At 59.9% G+C, this 12977-nt stretch overlaps 1 protein-coding gene across 1 annotated transcript in view; it reads left to right on the forward strand.

The window, feature by feature from the left end:
• Positions 1–12977, forward strand: part of LOC118731509 (acyl-coenzyme A synthetase ACSM4, mitochondrial) — a 28794-nt gene that overhangs the window by 6031 nt on the left and 9786 nt on the right. The window contains exons 2-6 of the mRNA XM_045589326.1: positions 626–865; positions 2437–2647; positions 7954–8161; positions 11785–11928; positions 12580–12736. Of these exons, the coding sequence (XP_045445282.1) occupies positions 668–865; positions 2437–2647; positions 7954–8161; positions 11785–11928; positions 12580–12736 (918 nt within the window). The 5' untranslated portion in view covers positions 626–667. The remainder of the gene's footprint in view (positions 1–625; positions 866–2436; positions 2648–7953; positions 8162–11784; positions 11929–12579; positions 12737–12977) is intronic.

Below are 12977 nucleotides of genomic sequence, written 5' to 3' on the forward strand. Positions count from 1 at the left end.
GGGCTGGCAGAAGGTGGGGGCAGGCGGTGGGGGGCTGGAGATGGGGGGATTGGCAGCAGGTGGGGGGGTGGGCGGTGGGGGGGCTGGAGATGGGGGGATTGGCAGCAGGTGGGAGGCAGGCAGTGGGGGGCTGGCAGAAGGTGGGGGCAGGCGGGGTGGGGGCTGGCGATGGCGGGGTTGGCAGCAGGTGGGGGAGCAGGCGGTGGGGGGCTGGCAGAAGGTGGGGGCAGGCGGGTGGGGGGCTGGCGATGGGGGGGTTGGCAGCAGGGGGGAGGCAGGCGGTGGGGGGCTGGCAGAAGGTGGGGGCAGGCGGTGGGGGGGTTGGCAGCAGGTGGGAGGCAGGCGGTGGGGGGCTGGCAGGCGGTGGGGGGCTGGCGATGGCGGGGTTGGCAGCAGGTGGGGGCAGGCGGTGGGGGGGTTGGCAGCAGGTGGGGGAGCAGGCGGTGGGGGGCTGGCAGCAGGTGGGGGAGCAGGCGGTGGGGGGCTGGCAGAAGGTGGGGGCTGGCAGTGGGAGGTGGGGCTGCTCCTGCGGCTCTGAGGAGGGTGCTGTCCAGGGGTGCACCCTCCGGCCGCAGCCCACGTGGAGCCCGGAGCTCGGGGAGGACTGACCCTGCCCCTCCCGCAGGCGGAGGTGCTGCGGCAGCCAGGCCCCGGGCAGGTGGACACCATGCGGATGGCGTGGGCCCGCGGGGCGCTCGGGCGCCTCTGGCTGGGCCGGTCGGTGTGCCGCCACCTGCACGCGGGCCCCCGGCTCCGGGCCCTGAGCCTGGCGGACTGCGAAGCCATGAACCGCGGCGACAGGCCCCTGCCCGAGCGCTTCAACTTCGCGGGGGACGTGCTGGACCAGTGGGCCCGGAAGGAGGAGGTACGGCACCGGGCGCGGGCCCCTCCCTGGCCGGGCTCTCTCTGGGCCCTGGCTCCCCTCCTCCAGGCCGCAGGCCGCCGCTCTCCCGCTCACCGCGGCTCAGTGTGGCCCCCGCCCCCGCCCGGTGCCCCCGCGGCTCTCGGAGCCTGGGCCCCTTCCCCCGGGAGGCTGCCTCAGCCCCCGGGGGTTCGCTCGGTTGGCTGGTCCTCACCGCCACGGGAGGGAGTTCCCGTGGATCTCAGGGAGCGGAGGGAGACGGAGAGACAGACACGCCGATGGGTGCCTCCTGCACGCGCTCTGGCCAGGGCCCGGGCGGGGAGCAGCCTGCAACCGAGGTGCGTGCCCTTGACCAGAACAGAACCCGGACCTCTGGTCAGCTGGCCTCCGCTCCACTCACTGAGCCACACGGGCGGGGGCCACCCTTCCTGCTGTAACACCCTCCAACGCTGGCTGCTCTTCTGTGCCGAGCAGGGCATCTACAGGCGCAGTTCTCAGCGCCTTACCTTTCAGCACGCACCCGGGCAGGGTGCTAACACCCAGGGCAGGGGTGCTGACGCCCAGGCAGGGTGCTGACGCCCAGGCAGGGTGCTAACACCCGGGGCAGGGGTGCTAACACCCGGGGCAGGGGTGCTGACGCCCGGGGCAGGGGTGCTGACGCCCAGGCAGAGGTGCTGACGCCCAGGCAGGGTGCTAACACCCGGGGCAGGGGTGCTGACGCCCGGGGCAGGGGTGCTGACGCCCAGGCAGAGGTGCTGACGCCCAGGCAGGGTGCTAACACCCGGGGCAGGGGTGCTGACGCCCAGGCAGGGTGCTAACACCCGGGGCAGGGGTGCTGACGCCCGGGGCAGGGGTGTGGCTCCCGGGCAGAGGTACTGGCTCCCCGGGCAGGGGCGTGGCTCCCCCAGCGGTGAGTGACAGGTGGGTGAGGCTGAGTGAGAAAGCAGCTCAGTGCCTCCGATCTGGAGCCCTGAGCTCAGATGGCTGATGGTTGGGAAATAGTGACCTGAACGTTTACCTATTCCCATGGCCCGGGACGGGGCAGTCAGGAACCTGACCTTGTAGAAGATGAGCAACTTACCCACGGCCGCCTGTTTGGAGGGTGGAACCAGCCCCGCCCCACGGAGCAGTCTGCGGGGAGGAGGGCGGCACACCTCACACTGCAGAGGGCTGAGCGCGGGGCAGAGGAAAGAGAGAGAGAGAGAGAGAGAGAGGGAGAGAATGAGAGAGGGGGGGGGCAGGTAAGAGTGCCTGGAGGGCAGGCAGGGCGTGGCGCACAGGCTCTGCAGCACCGAACCCGACTCCTCCCGGTAGAAGCTCGGTGAGATGCTCCCTCCAGGGCCCATCAGTCCAGCTGATGCTCCTCCCAGCCCCGAGGACACGCCCGAGGACACACCGCCACGCAGCATCCAGCGGCCTGGGAGGGCAAGCACGGACTGTGCTCAGGAGGAGAGGATCCCCAGAGACCCCTGGTGCTGTGCCCTGGCCCCCCAGCGCGGGGCGAGGGCGGACCGGGTGTCCCTCCGCCTGGTGGCCAGTCCTGAGGCTTCTCCTCTCTCCCCTGGCCTTGGCAGACCGGAGAGCGGCCGGCTGGGCCCGCCCTGTGGTGGGTGAGTGGCCAGGGGGCCGAGGTGAAGTGGAGCTTCGGGGAGCTGGGCACCCTGTCCCGGAAGGCCGCCAACGTGCTCGCCCAGCCTGGCGGCCTCGCGAGAGGCGACCGAGTGGCGGTCATCCTGCCCCGCGTCCCGGAATGGTGGCTGGTCAACGTGGCTTGTATGCGAACAGGTCAGTGTCCGCGTTAACTCCATAACCACGGGCAGGGTGAGGCTGGAGGGGAGGCTTTCTGGTTGTTAGATCTGCCTGGAGTAAATCAGAGCTGACACTAAAGGCAACCGTGGTGTAATAATAATAATAATAATACCTTAATAATAACAGTAAACTACCTTCATGATAATAATAACAATAGTGAACTGCCTTTGGTATTACTACATTATTGCTTTGCAAGAGAGGAAACTGAGGCTCAGAGAGGTTAGGAAGTTTGCCAAAAGTCAGGCAGCTAGAAAGTCCTGCCACTGAGACCGCACACGGAGCTCTGCCAGAGCGTGTGGGGCCGAGGCCGGTTCTCGGTGCTGGGCTGTATCTTGCAATTCTCTGATGTGAGAACACAAAGCAGGGAGGTGTTTTAGAACGCAAGGGCTTATGAAAACACGATGGTGGGCCCCGCTGGGAACCCTCCTCCTCCTCCCAGCAAAAAGGTGAGTGAACTCAACAACACGCTTTCTCCGGAGGCGGCACTTACACTGAGCCCCATCCCTCAGGACAGGGCAGCAAAGCCGTGCCTGTGAGTTCCCATCTATTTTGTTTTGTTTTGTTTTTTGTTTTTAAATATATTTTATTGATTTTTTTTGCAGAGAGGAACAGAGAGGGATAGAGAGTTAGAAACATCGATGAGAGAGAATCATCCATCAGCTGCCTCTTGCACACCCCCTACTGGGGATGTGCCCACAACCAAGTTACATGCCCGTGATCGAAATTGAACCCAGGACCTTTCGGTCCACAGGCCTTTCTATCCACTGAGCCAAACCGGTTTCGGCTGTTTTTTTATTTCATAGAAGAAGGGAAAGGGAGAGAGAAATAGAAACATCAATGATGAGAGAGAATCATTGATCCCCTGCCTCCTGCACGCTCCCTACTGGGGATCGAGCCTGCAACCCAGGCATGCGCCCTTGACCGGAGTTGAACTATGACCCTTCATTCTGAGGGCCGACGCTCTGTCCACTGAGCCACACCGGCGAGGCTGGCCACCTGTTTTTGTAAGTTTTACGGTTTAATGGAATACCGCCCTGCGCACTCAGTTATGCACAGTGCCGGTGGTCCTCTGTGTCCTGCAGCAGCGGAGTTGCGCACTGAGACAGAGCTGGTCCGCACGGCCACAAAGCTAACTATCTACCACGGCCCTAGCAGAAAATGTCTGCCAGTTCCTGCTCTGGAGCATGGCGTGTTTATAAATCAGTGAACAATAAGAACGAGTACAGTTCTGTAGAGAACACACAGATGTTTGTTTCAACAGGGTCAAAAGTAGAAAGAATTGGAATCAGCTACATAAAGATGATCAAATAAATTATAACTGACCCGAGACTACGGCCTAGTGGCAATGTGTTATTGCTAACTGAAATTACAGCGCCTCAGCTTGATGGATGTCAGTAAAGGGAAATTATAAGGACGTCATCGTGATGTTTAAAAACAGGCTCTGACTGCTCATGTTAAATCAAAACAGCAGTACACAAAGTTTATGTCACACTCACTATGAAAAGGAATCTGCAAATGTGAGACCAGTGTGGGCTGGAAGAGTTGAAGGCGGCTTATTTGTTATAAAAATGTACTTAGAATTATTTTGCATGACTTATGCCATCTGTGAATTGTGAAGATTAAAAGTCAACCCACAAACTGAATAGTCAAAAGCATTCACTTAGTTAGAGGTTAAGCAGGCAGCTGGTTGTTTTCTAACAAAATGATGAAGTCTCTGAGTGGATTCGGGAATGCTCGCATCACCACCACCACCCCATCCCCTACAGCGTGTTTTCCTGGGGGCATGAGTGTGTGCAGGCTGCAACCAGCCGAGCGGCTCTCCTCGCTGCCCCGGGGACCCATCTCTGTCCAAAGCCGCTGGAGTGCTAGCAGTTCTGAGCCGGTAAGAACAAGTGGTTTGCAAAACAAATGACCTCATGTTTCTGAGGTGAGTGCACACCTGAGACCCTCGAAGGCAGTGGCCACCAGCCGGATCTGCCGACCACTGGTGCCCACACGGTCCAAAAGGCTGAAGGCCGCTGCTCTCAGGTGCTTTTTCTTAAATACATTGTTATTGATTGCAGAGAGGGATAGAGATAGAAACGTCAATGATGAGAGAGAATGCATGTGGGTGAGTGTGTGCACACATGTGTGCGTGTGTGTGCACACACATGTGTGCATGTGTGTGCAGTGTGATCCCCTGCCTCCTGCACACTCCCTACTGGGTTCGAGCCTGCAACCCTGGCATGTGCCCTGACTGGGAATCGAACCTGGGGCCTCCTGGTTCATGGGTCAAGGCTCAACCACTGAGCCACGCCAGCTGGGCTCCTAGGTGTCCTCTTACTGCCACATCGAATGTTTGTCTGTTTTCTCAAGAGGGGATGATATGTAAGAGCTTTCAAACATATTCTTTGAATCAAGTCTCCTTCCCAGGAATTCAGCTCTCCCTCCTCCTGGTTAGCTGCCTTCAGGGAACTCACCAGGAACAGGTCTCAGGTCCTACGAGTCCTGGGAGTCTCAGACCCCAGCCTCCGAGTCCGCCTCTGCCACTTGCTGACCCGCCCACAGCCCGCTGTCACTGGTTCTCAGTGAGATGCCAGGCACACGGGTGCTCAGTCAGGGCAAGTGGCTCTTCGCACACACACATACACACACACACTCACACACATTCTCACACTCACACACACACCCTCACAACACACACACACACACGCACACACTTTCACATTCACACACACATACATGCACATACATGCACATACATGCACATACATGCACATGTATGCACACACTCGCATTCACACTCACACGCACATTCTCACACTCACACAGACACACTCACACACACATGCATACACTCTCACACTCATGTGTACACACACACATACACTCATACACACACGCACACACAAGCACACATACGCATGCACACTTACACACACTCATACACTCATGCACACACACGCACACATACACTCATACACTCACACAAACTCATACACACACATGCACAGCACACATGCACACACTCACACACATTCACACTGCGCACACATGCACACACGTGTGTGCACACACTCACACACATGCACGGACTCACACTCATACACATATGTGCACACAGTCACACACTAACATACACATGCATGCATACACACATGCACATACTTGCATGCACGCACATGCGAGCTCAGATGCACACACTCTCTCACACACACACACACACACACACACACACTCAAGCTGCCTCCTTCCTGCTGACTCACTGCAAACAGAACAGCCTTCTTTCCACCACCTGCCTTCACCTCCTTCCCAGCCTCCCTCCTCCACTCCCTCCTAGGAGCTGGCCCTGCTCTGGCCACCAAAGGCTAGGAAGGCTGAGGGCCTGAGGACAGGGGAGCCAAGGAGCTGAGCTGAGGAGGGGCGGGGGGGCTGGGATGAGGACAGGGGGGTAGCTGGGATGAGGACAGGGGGGGGCGGGGGAGCTGGGATGAGGACAGGGGGGTAGCTGGGATGAGGACAGGGGGAGCTGGGATGAGATGGGGGAGCTGGGGGTGAGAACTGGGGGAGCTGGGATGAGGATGGGGGAGCTGGGATGAGGATGGGGGAGCTGGGATGAGGAACGGGGGAGCTGGGATGAGGATGAGGGAGCTGGGATGAGGACGGGGGGGTGGGGGAAGCTGGGATGAGGACAGGGGGGTGGGGGAAGCTGGGATGAGGACAGGGGCCTGGGATGAGGCTAGGGGTAAGAGCTGGGATGAGGATGGGGGAGCTGGGATGAGGATGGGGGAGCTGGGATGAGTAGTGTGGTGCTCTGGCACAAAGCGGCCGCTGGAAGCCGAGGCGTGAGGGCAGGCTCTGCAGCTCACCAGCCCGTCTCCTGGGCCCTCGCTGGCAGCCACTGTGGCCATGTGGCTGGGTGGAACAGTGGCCCCAGCCTTTCCTGGCCACGAGACTGACAATCAAAACATTTGGGACACATGCCCCGATGACACTGCGGGTCCACGACCTGCAAGAGGGCCGGTCATCAATGAACACAATGGACAGGAAACAGGAATTATTAGGGGCAGGCAGGGGGGGGGGGGGGGGGTCTGGACAGGAAACAGGAATTATTAGGGGTGGGCAGGTGGGGTCTGGACAGGAAACAGGAATTATTAGGGGTGGGCAGGTGGGGTCTGGACAGGAAACAGGAATTATTAGGGGCAGGCAGGGGGGGTCTGGACAGGAAACAGGAATTATTAGGGATGGGCAGGTGGGGTATGGACAGGAAACAGAAATTATTAGGGGTGGGCAGGGGGGGTCTGGACAGGAAACAGGAATTACTAAGGATGGGCAGGTGGGGTCTGGACAGGAAACAGGAATTACTAAGGATGGGCAGGTGGGGTCTGGACAGGAAACAGGAATTACTAAGGATGGGCAGGTGGGGTCTGGACAGGAAACAGGAATTATTAGGGGCAGGGCAGGTGGGGTCTGGACAGGAAACAGGAATTATTAGGGGCAGGCAGGTGGGGTCTGGACAGGAAACAGGAATTATTAGGGGCAGGGCAGGTGGGGTCTCTTTCCAAGCGAGCCCTGGCCTCGCCTGCTTTGTTCAGTGTCAGGTGCACCTCCTGCCGGCCAAGCACCAGGACAGCAGACGGCCGCCGAGGGCAGGGAGGGCCCGTCCAGGAAGCACTGTGGAGGCTGCGGGTCAGAGTCCCAGCCCTGCCACCCCCACATGACACGCCTAGCCCAGCCCGCTGCGCTCAGGAGCCTGGGTGCACGCCCCTCACCGCGGTGTGGATGGCTTCCACAGCACACGCCCTCCCCTCCGGATAGTCACTGACATTGTGATACCGCACGCATGTTCTAAAAGGTGTGCAAACATGAGGTAAAAGGAATTCTAATATTTCAGTATTTTTTTTTTTAAGTTTTAAATTCTCTTCTCATGCCCTGTGGATTATCTTGCAAAACTCACTTTGGGAACCACTGGTTAAAGATGTCCATGAGAATGTCATCAGCAACAGGGCAATGTGAGTGTGGCCTGATAATGAGCAAATGTCCCATGAAACCCTCACAGCTACGGCCCTCTGTTGTGATGCCTCCTGCCTGCCGGACACACAATCTCCCCGTTCACCGGGCAGAACAGGGGCCCGAGAGGCTCAGTCACAGGCTCACGGTCACAGGCAGGAAGGCCAAGGTCAGCTCCAGGCCGGGGCCTGGGCTCTGAGCACAGGGCTCTGGGCCCCTCCCCCAGGACGAAGCCGAGCGGCCACAGGCCATCTCCCTGGGGACCAGCCCGCTCAGCGGCCTCTCCTCCCCAGGCCTGGTCTTCATGCCCGGCACCACGCAGCTGACTGCCAAGGACATCCTCTACCGGCTGCGGGCCTCCAAGGCCAAGGGCCTCGTGGCCAGTGAGGAGGTGGCCCCCGCAGTGGAGGCCGTTGTGTCCGAGTGTCCTGACTTGAAGACCAAGCTCCTGGTGTCCCCGCGCAGCCGGCCCGGGTGGCTCAGCTTCCAGGAGTTATTTCAGTGAGTACCCCCCCCCCCCCCCGTCACCCCCCAGCCGCTCGGAGCCTCCCTGTCCGAGGACTCCGCAGCACTGGCGGTCCATCTGGGATCCTTCCTTGAAGAGGATCGCCTGCTGGGAGTCCTGAGGGCGAGGAAGGGCAGCTCCGTGTCCTCTCCCAGTGCCACCTCGGCCTGTGGTGAGTGCTGCTTGTGGCCTCCCTCGTGGCCCACACTTCCCACACGCCGGCTGCCTGATGCCCTCCAGCCTCCCTTTATCCCTCAGCCACGCCCTGCCTCAGGGCCTCTCCACCGCTGTCTCTGCCTGGGACGCTTCCTTCCTGTCAGATCTCAGCTCCAATGTCTTCTCCTCCTTGAGCCGTCCCGGCCACCCATCTAGGCAGGATCCACCCACTCCCCATCGTGGGTGCTCTTCTCTTCACACCCTCGACGCTCCCTGAATACCGAGTCCGACACTTGCCCCGTGTACCGGTTAGCTCCCGTACCGCAGAGATGGGCAAATTAGGGACCATGAGCCAATTCTGGCAGGGTGCCTGCTCTTGTCAGTAAAGTTTTATTGGAACACCACCACGCGCATTGTCTGCACATTGTATACATCTCACCAGAGCCATGTTGAGCAGATGCAACAGAGACCTTAAGGCCACAGCTGAGCTGCTCCTGTGCGGTCGCTACAGATCAGCTCACTGACTCCTGCCCCCTCCCGCACCCCGGGGCCGTGGGCAGAGGTGTTGTTGGCCACGCTGTTCCCTTTCCTCTGCAGTTGGCGTGTGAGCAGTACTTACTGAAGGAATGGCCGGAAGGGGTCACGTCCCCCATTCCCTCCCATGTGCAAAGGGCATGGCTGCTCTGCCTGGTGTCTCAGGGCACTGAGGACATAGCTTGTGTGGGAAAGTGCTTCAGCCTGCGAAGGGTGGGGATGCTGATGGGTGGCCTGATCCCTCAAGCAGCTGTTGGTGGCGATGCTGAAAGCCATGGCTCAGTAGAAATGTAAGGAAACATGGAACCCTGTCCAGTGACAGGCAGACTCCTGGGGGGAATGAGGTTTTATCCAAATAATGATGTGAGTCAAGTCCGACCAGCCAATTCCCAACTCTCTCCTCGGGAGCAGGCGGGACCCTGGGTGTGAGGCTGAGTGGCGAGGCTCGCAGAGCGGATGGGAGCCTGGGCCAGGGGTGATGGTTGCCCTCCTGCCATCCTCACAGCGGGGTCCTCCGCGCAGGCCTGACGCACAGCCCACAGGGAGAGGCAGCATGCAACCAACACGCGTGTGCTCTGTGTCCCCATCAGGACCGTGTGCCCTGTGCACGCGCGGTGTAGAACACGTGAACAGACAGGATGAGGGAGATCAGAGTATGGGCCAGGCGGCGTCCTCCTTTCCCGTCCCCCTGTCCTGTCCTCCTGTCCCGTCCCCCTGTCCCGTCCCCCTGTCCCGTCCCTTTGTCCCATCCCCCTGTCCCGTCCCCCTGTCCCATCCTTCTTTCCTGTCCCCCTGTCCCGTCCCCCTTCCCCATCCCCCTGTCCCATCCCCCTTCCCCTCCCCCCTGTCCGTCCTCCTGTCCCGTCCCCCTTTCCCGTCCCCCTGTCCTGTCCCCCTGTCCCAACCCCCTTCCCCGTGCTCCTGTCCCGTCCTCCATGCGGTTCCGGACTGGACTCTGATCAGCAGGACTGGAGCCGTGATGCCCGCAGGCATGAAGCTGACGCAGAATGGGGCAGGGCTGGCCTCCCCTCTAAGGGCCTTACTGCTCAGCCGGACCTTCACCTACAAGCCAGGGGGCCGCTGACGAGGGTTTGGGAGGGAGTCCGGGTCAGTCCGGGCCTGACTCTGGATGGCGGAGGGAGCAGCACCGAAGGCGCGCAGGACCTGGCATTGGATGGGCCTGGAGGACGGGGGCAGGGGCCAGCTGAGCCCTGGCTAACTGGCGGCTGGGGGTGCCCTCGGGGAAGGGTGCCCGCTGGGCAGGCTGAGAGGGCCGTGAACAGCCAGACCCCGCGGGGAGGTGTGTGTTTCGGCTCAGAGCTAAGGGAACAATCTGGAAGCATCGGCATCCAATCGGTCCCCAAAGATACGACTCCGGTCTCCAGGAAGGGGCAGCAGGCAGATTACTGCTTGACAATCTCCTGTCACTGCAGCCTGGACTTGCTCTGCCTCAGTGAAACTGAAGCAAACACAGGGAAAGCCTGTGTCCAGCGCCTCTGAGCGGACTGAGGAGCATCCAGAGGGGCGCGCGCACAGGCGGGCACTGTGTGTGCTTTGCACTTTGCGGGGAGAGGCCCACAGGCAGGACAGCACTGTTTTGTGAGCCACTGTTGGCATTTCCATGGCAACCTGTTCGGTTCATCAAGATGAACTACAATGGTGTCCTCAACCCTGTCCCTTCGGCCAGGACCTCAAACCACCACACTAGTCTCACCGCGTGGAGGGGTTTTACCAGGTGTCTGCCGAGCAACCAACACCGGAACCGCACCGCGGCCCTCACCGGCTCACCCTGGCCGGGCCGGGCCGGGCTGGGCACCTCACTGCCCTCACCGCCTGGCTCTCAGCGGGACCAGGGACCAGGACGTCCCCAGGGGGTGCCTGTCCCGCAGCCAGGACCAGGGCAAGGTCTGCGCATCCACGGGAGCCAAGCAGAAGCCACAAACAATACCACTTGTCACCCCACGTGGCTGTGGTGAGAGCTGGCTGAGCGAGTGGTTTGGTGGCTGACAAGGTTCCAGGCCACCTTGGGTGTCTGCCGCCTGGGGCCCCTTGTGGCTAGGTATTCCAGCAGCATCCGAAGGCCAGAGAGGAAGGCGGGGGCAGCCCTTTCTCAGCTCTTTCCAGAACAAGGAAACGTCCCCCAAAAAGCCCGTGAGTCTCTCTGACTGGAACCGCCTCCTGTGCCATCACTAGCCCGCATCTGGCTCAGGTTAACAGGTCTCAGCCACCCCCTCCCTGGCCCCAGGCCCCAGTGGAGCCATGGCTGCCACTGACCTGACAAGATCAGTTTTTCCAATGCAAGGAGGGAAACAATTAGCGGTGTCTGTCAGCAATATTGAAGATATTAAATAAAAACTTGGATTCAAATACCAAAAATCTCCCTATAAATTATAAAAACTCCTAGAATACTAATAACAATGTATAGACTCAAAACTTTTTTTAAAATTTCATAGATTAAATAAGTACTGAGAAAAAAAATGTTTAAATAAAGTACACATCTCTTTTAAAATATTTTTACTGATTTCAAAGAGGAAGGGAGAGTCATAGAAACGTCAGTGATGAGAGGGAATCATGGACCAACTGCCTCCTGCACGCCCCCCACTGGGGATCAAGCCCATGTGCCCTGACTGGGAATTGAACTGTGACCTCCTGGTTCACAGGTTGACACTCAACCACCGAGCCATGCCAGCTGGCATTTTGCTCTTTTTTTTAATTGAAGGTGACCTTGGCCATGCCTTTGGCTACAGGTAGTGGAGCTTAGAGAGTGGTAGCTGTTAACCTCAGCACTGGTCTGCAAACCCTCTCGGGAGGCTTTGAACTAGACTCTGAGCCACTGATGGTCTTCGGGACCGAGAGGGTGCTGGTGCGAGCGAGACGCGGGCGCTGGGGGGGCTGCAGGGTCAGCCACATCGGCGTCCCTGCCTTCCAGGTGCGCCTCAGCGGAGCACGGCCCCGTGGACACAGGCAGCCGGGAGCCGGCGGCCATATACTTCACCAGCGGGACCACCGGCTCGCCCAAGATGGCCCAGCACTCCCACGGCAGCCTGGGCATCGGGTACACTCTCTGCGGAAGGTAGGAGAAACGCCGCCTCTGCGGTCTGCCCTGCTTGCTGGCGTGCGTGTCTGACTGCCTACTGGACAGCCTGCTGCGTGGATAGCGCCCACGTGACATGTACAAAGCGCTCTGGGCCCTGCCAGCCTGAGCTCCGGAGCGGCCCCTCGCAGGACCTGCTGGCCCAGCCTCCACGGGAGGCTCCGTCTGGCTCCTCTCCGCCAGGTGCACTGACGCGCCCAGGAAGCCTTCCTAGGTGTCCCCACCCCGTCACCCACCCCATCACGTCCTCACAGCACACCTCTGTGCGAAACCACCACAATGACTCACACTGACTCAACCTGTGCCTCCTCCCCGTCTCCTGCTAAAACTGAGCGGAGAGCTGGCCCGTCCGGCTCGCTCTGCTGGGAGAGGGTGCCAGCAGACGGTGTCTGCTCAGTAAATATCTGCTGCATCAATGGACATGCTCCAAGCTCAGCCTCCCACCAGGTTCACGGACCCACTCTCAGATCCTAGGGTTTGGACCAGTCTTCCACCAAAGTGGGAGGTAGACGCATTGGTCTCCTTGGGGCTTCTTTTGACCCTTCTTTGTGGTCACTGAGGTTCCTCCCAGTCCCTGAGGGCGCCGATCTGTGCTCCCTGCTGCTCTGTCTGCCTGCTCTTCATCCGCAGGCACTGGCTGGACCTGAAGCCCTCGGACACCATATGGAACCTGTCGGACACCGGCTGGATCAAGGCGGCCATCGGCAGCGTGTTCGCTCCCTGGCTGCAGGGAGCCTGCGTCTTCGTGCATCAGATGGCCCAGTTTGACCCGGACACTCTCCTAGACGTAAGTGGTGACTTCTAGCTCCAACTCTCCTTTGTCTGCCCCACAAAGAGAGAGAAAGGGGTGGATCCCCAGAAAAGGGGCGGGGGGGGGAAGACATGGATCAGTTGCCTCCCACACATGCCTGACCAGAGATAGAAATTAAACCTGCGACGTGGTAAGTGTCCTGACTGGAAATGGAGCTTGCCACCCTGGGTGCTCCAACCCACGGCACACACTGGCCGAGCAAAGTCGCTTCTTGGTG

This window comes from Pipistrellus kuhlii, unplaced genomic scaffold (genome assembly GCF_014108245.1).
Source record: "Pipistrellus kuhlii isolate mPipKuh1 unplaced genomic scaffold, mPipKuh1.p scaffold_m20_p_31, whole genome shotgun sequence".
NCBI classification, from domain to species: Eukaryota; Metazoa; Chordata; class Mammalia; order Chiroptera; family Vespertilionidae; genus Pipistrellus; species Pipistrellus kuhlii.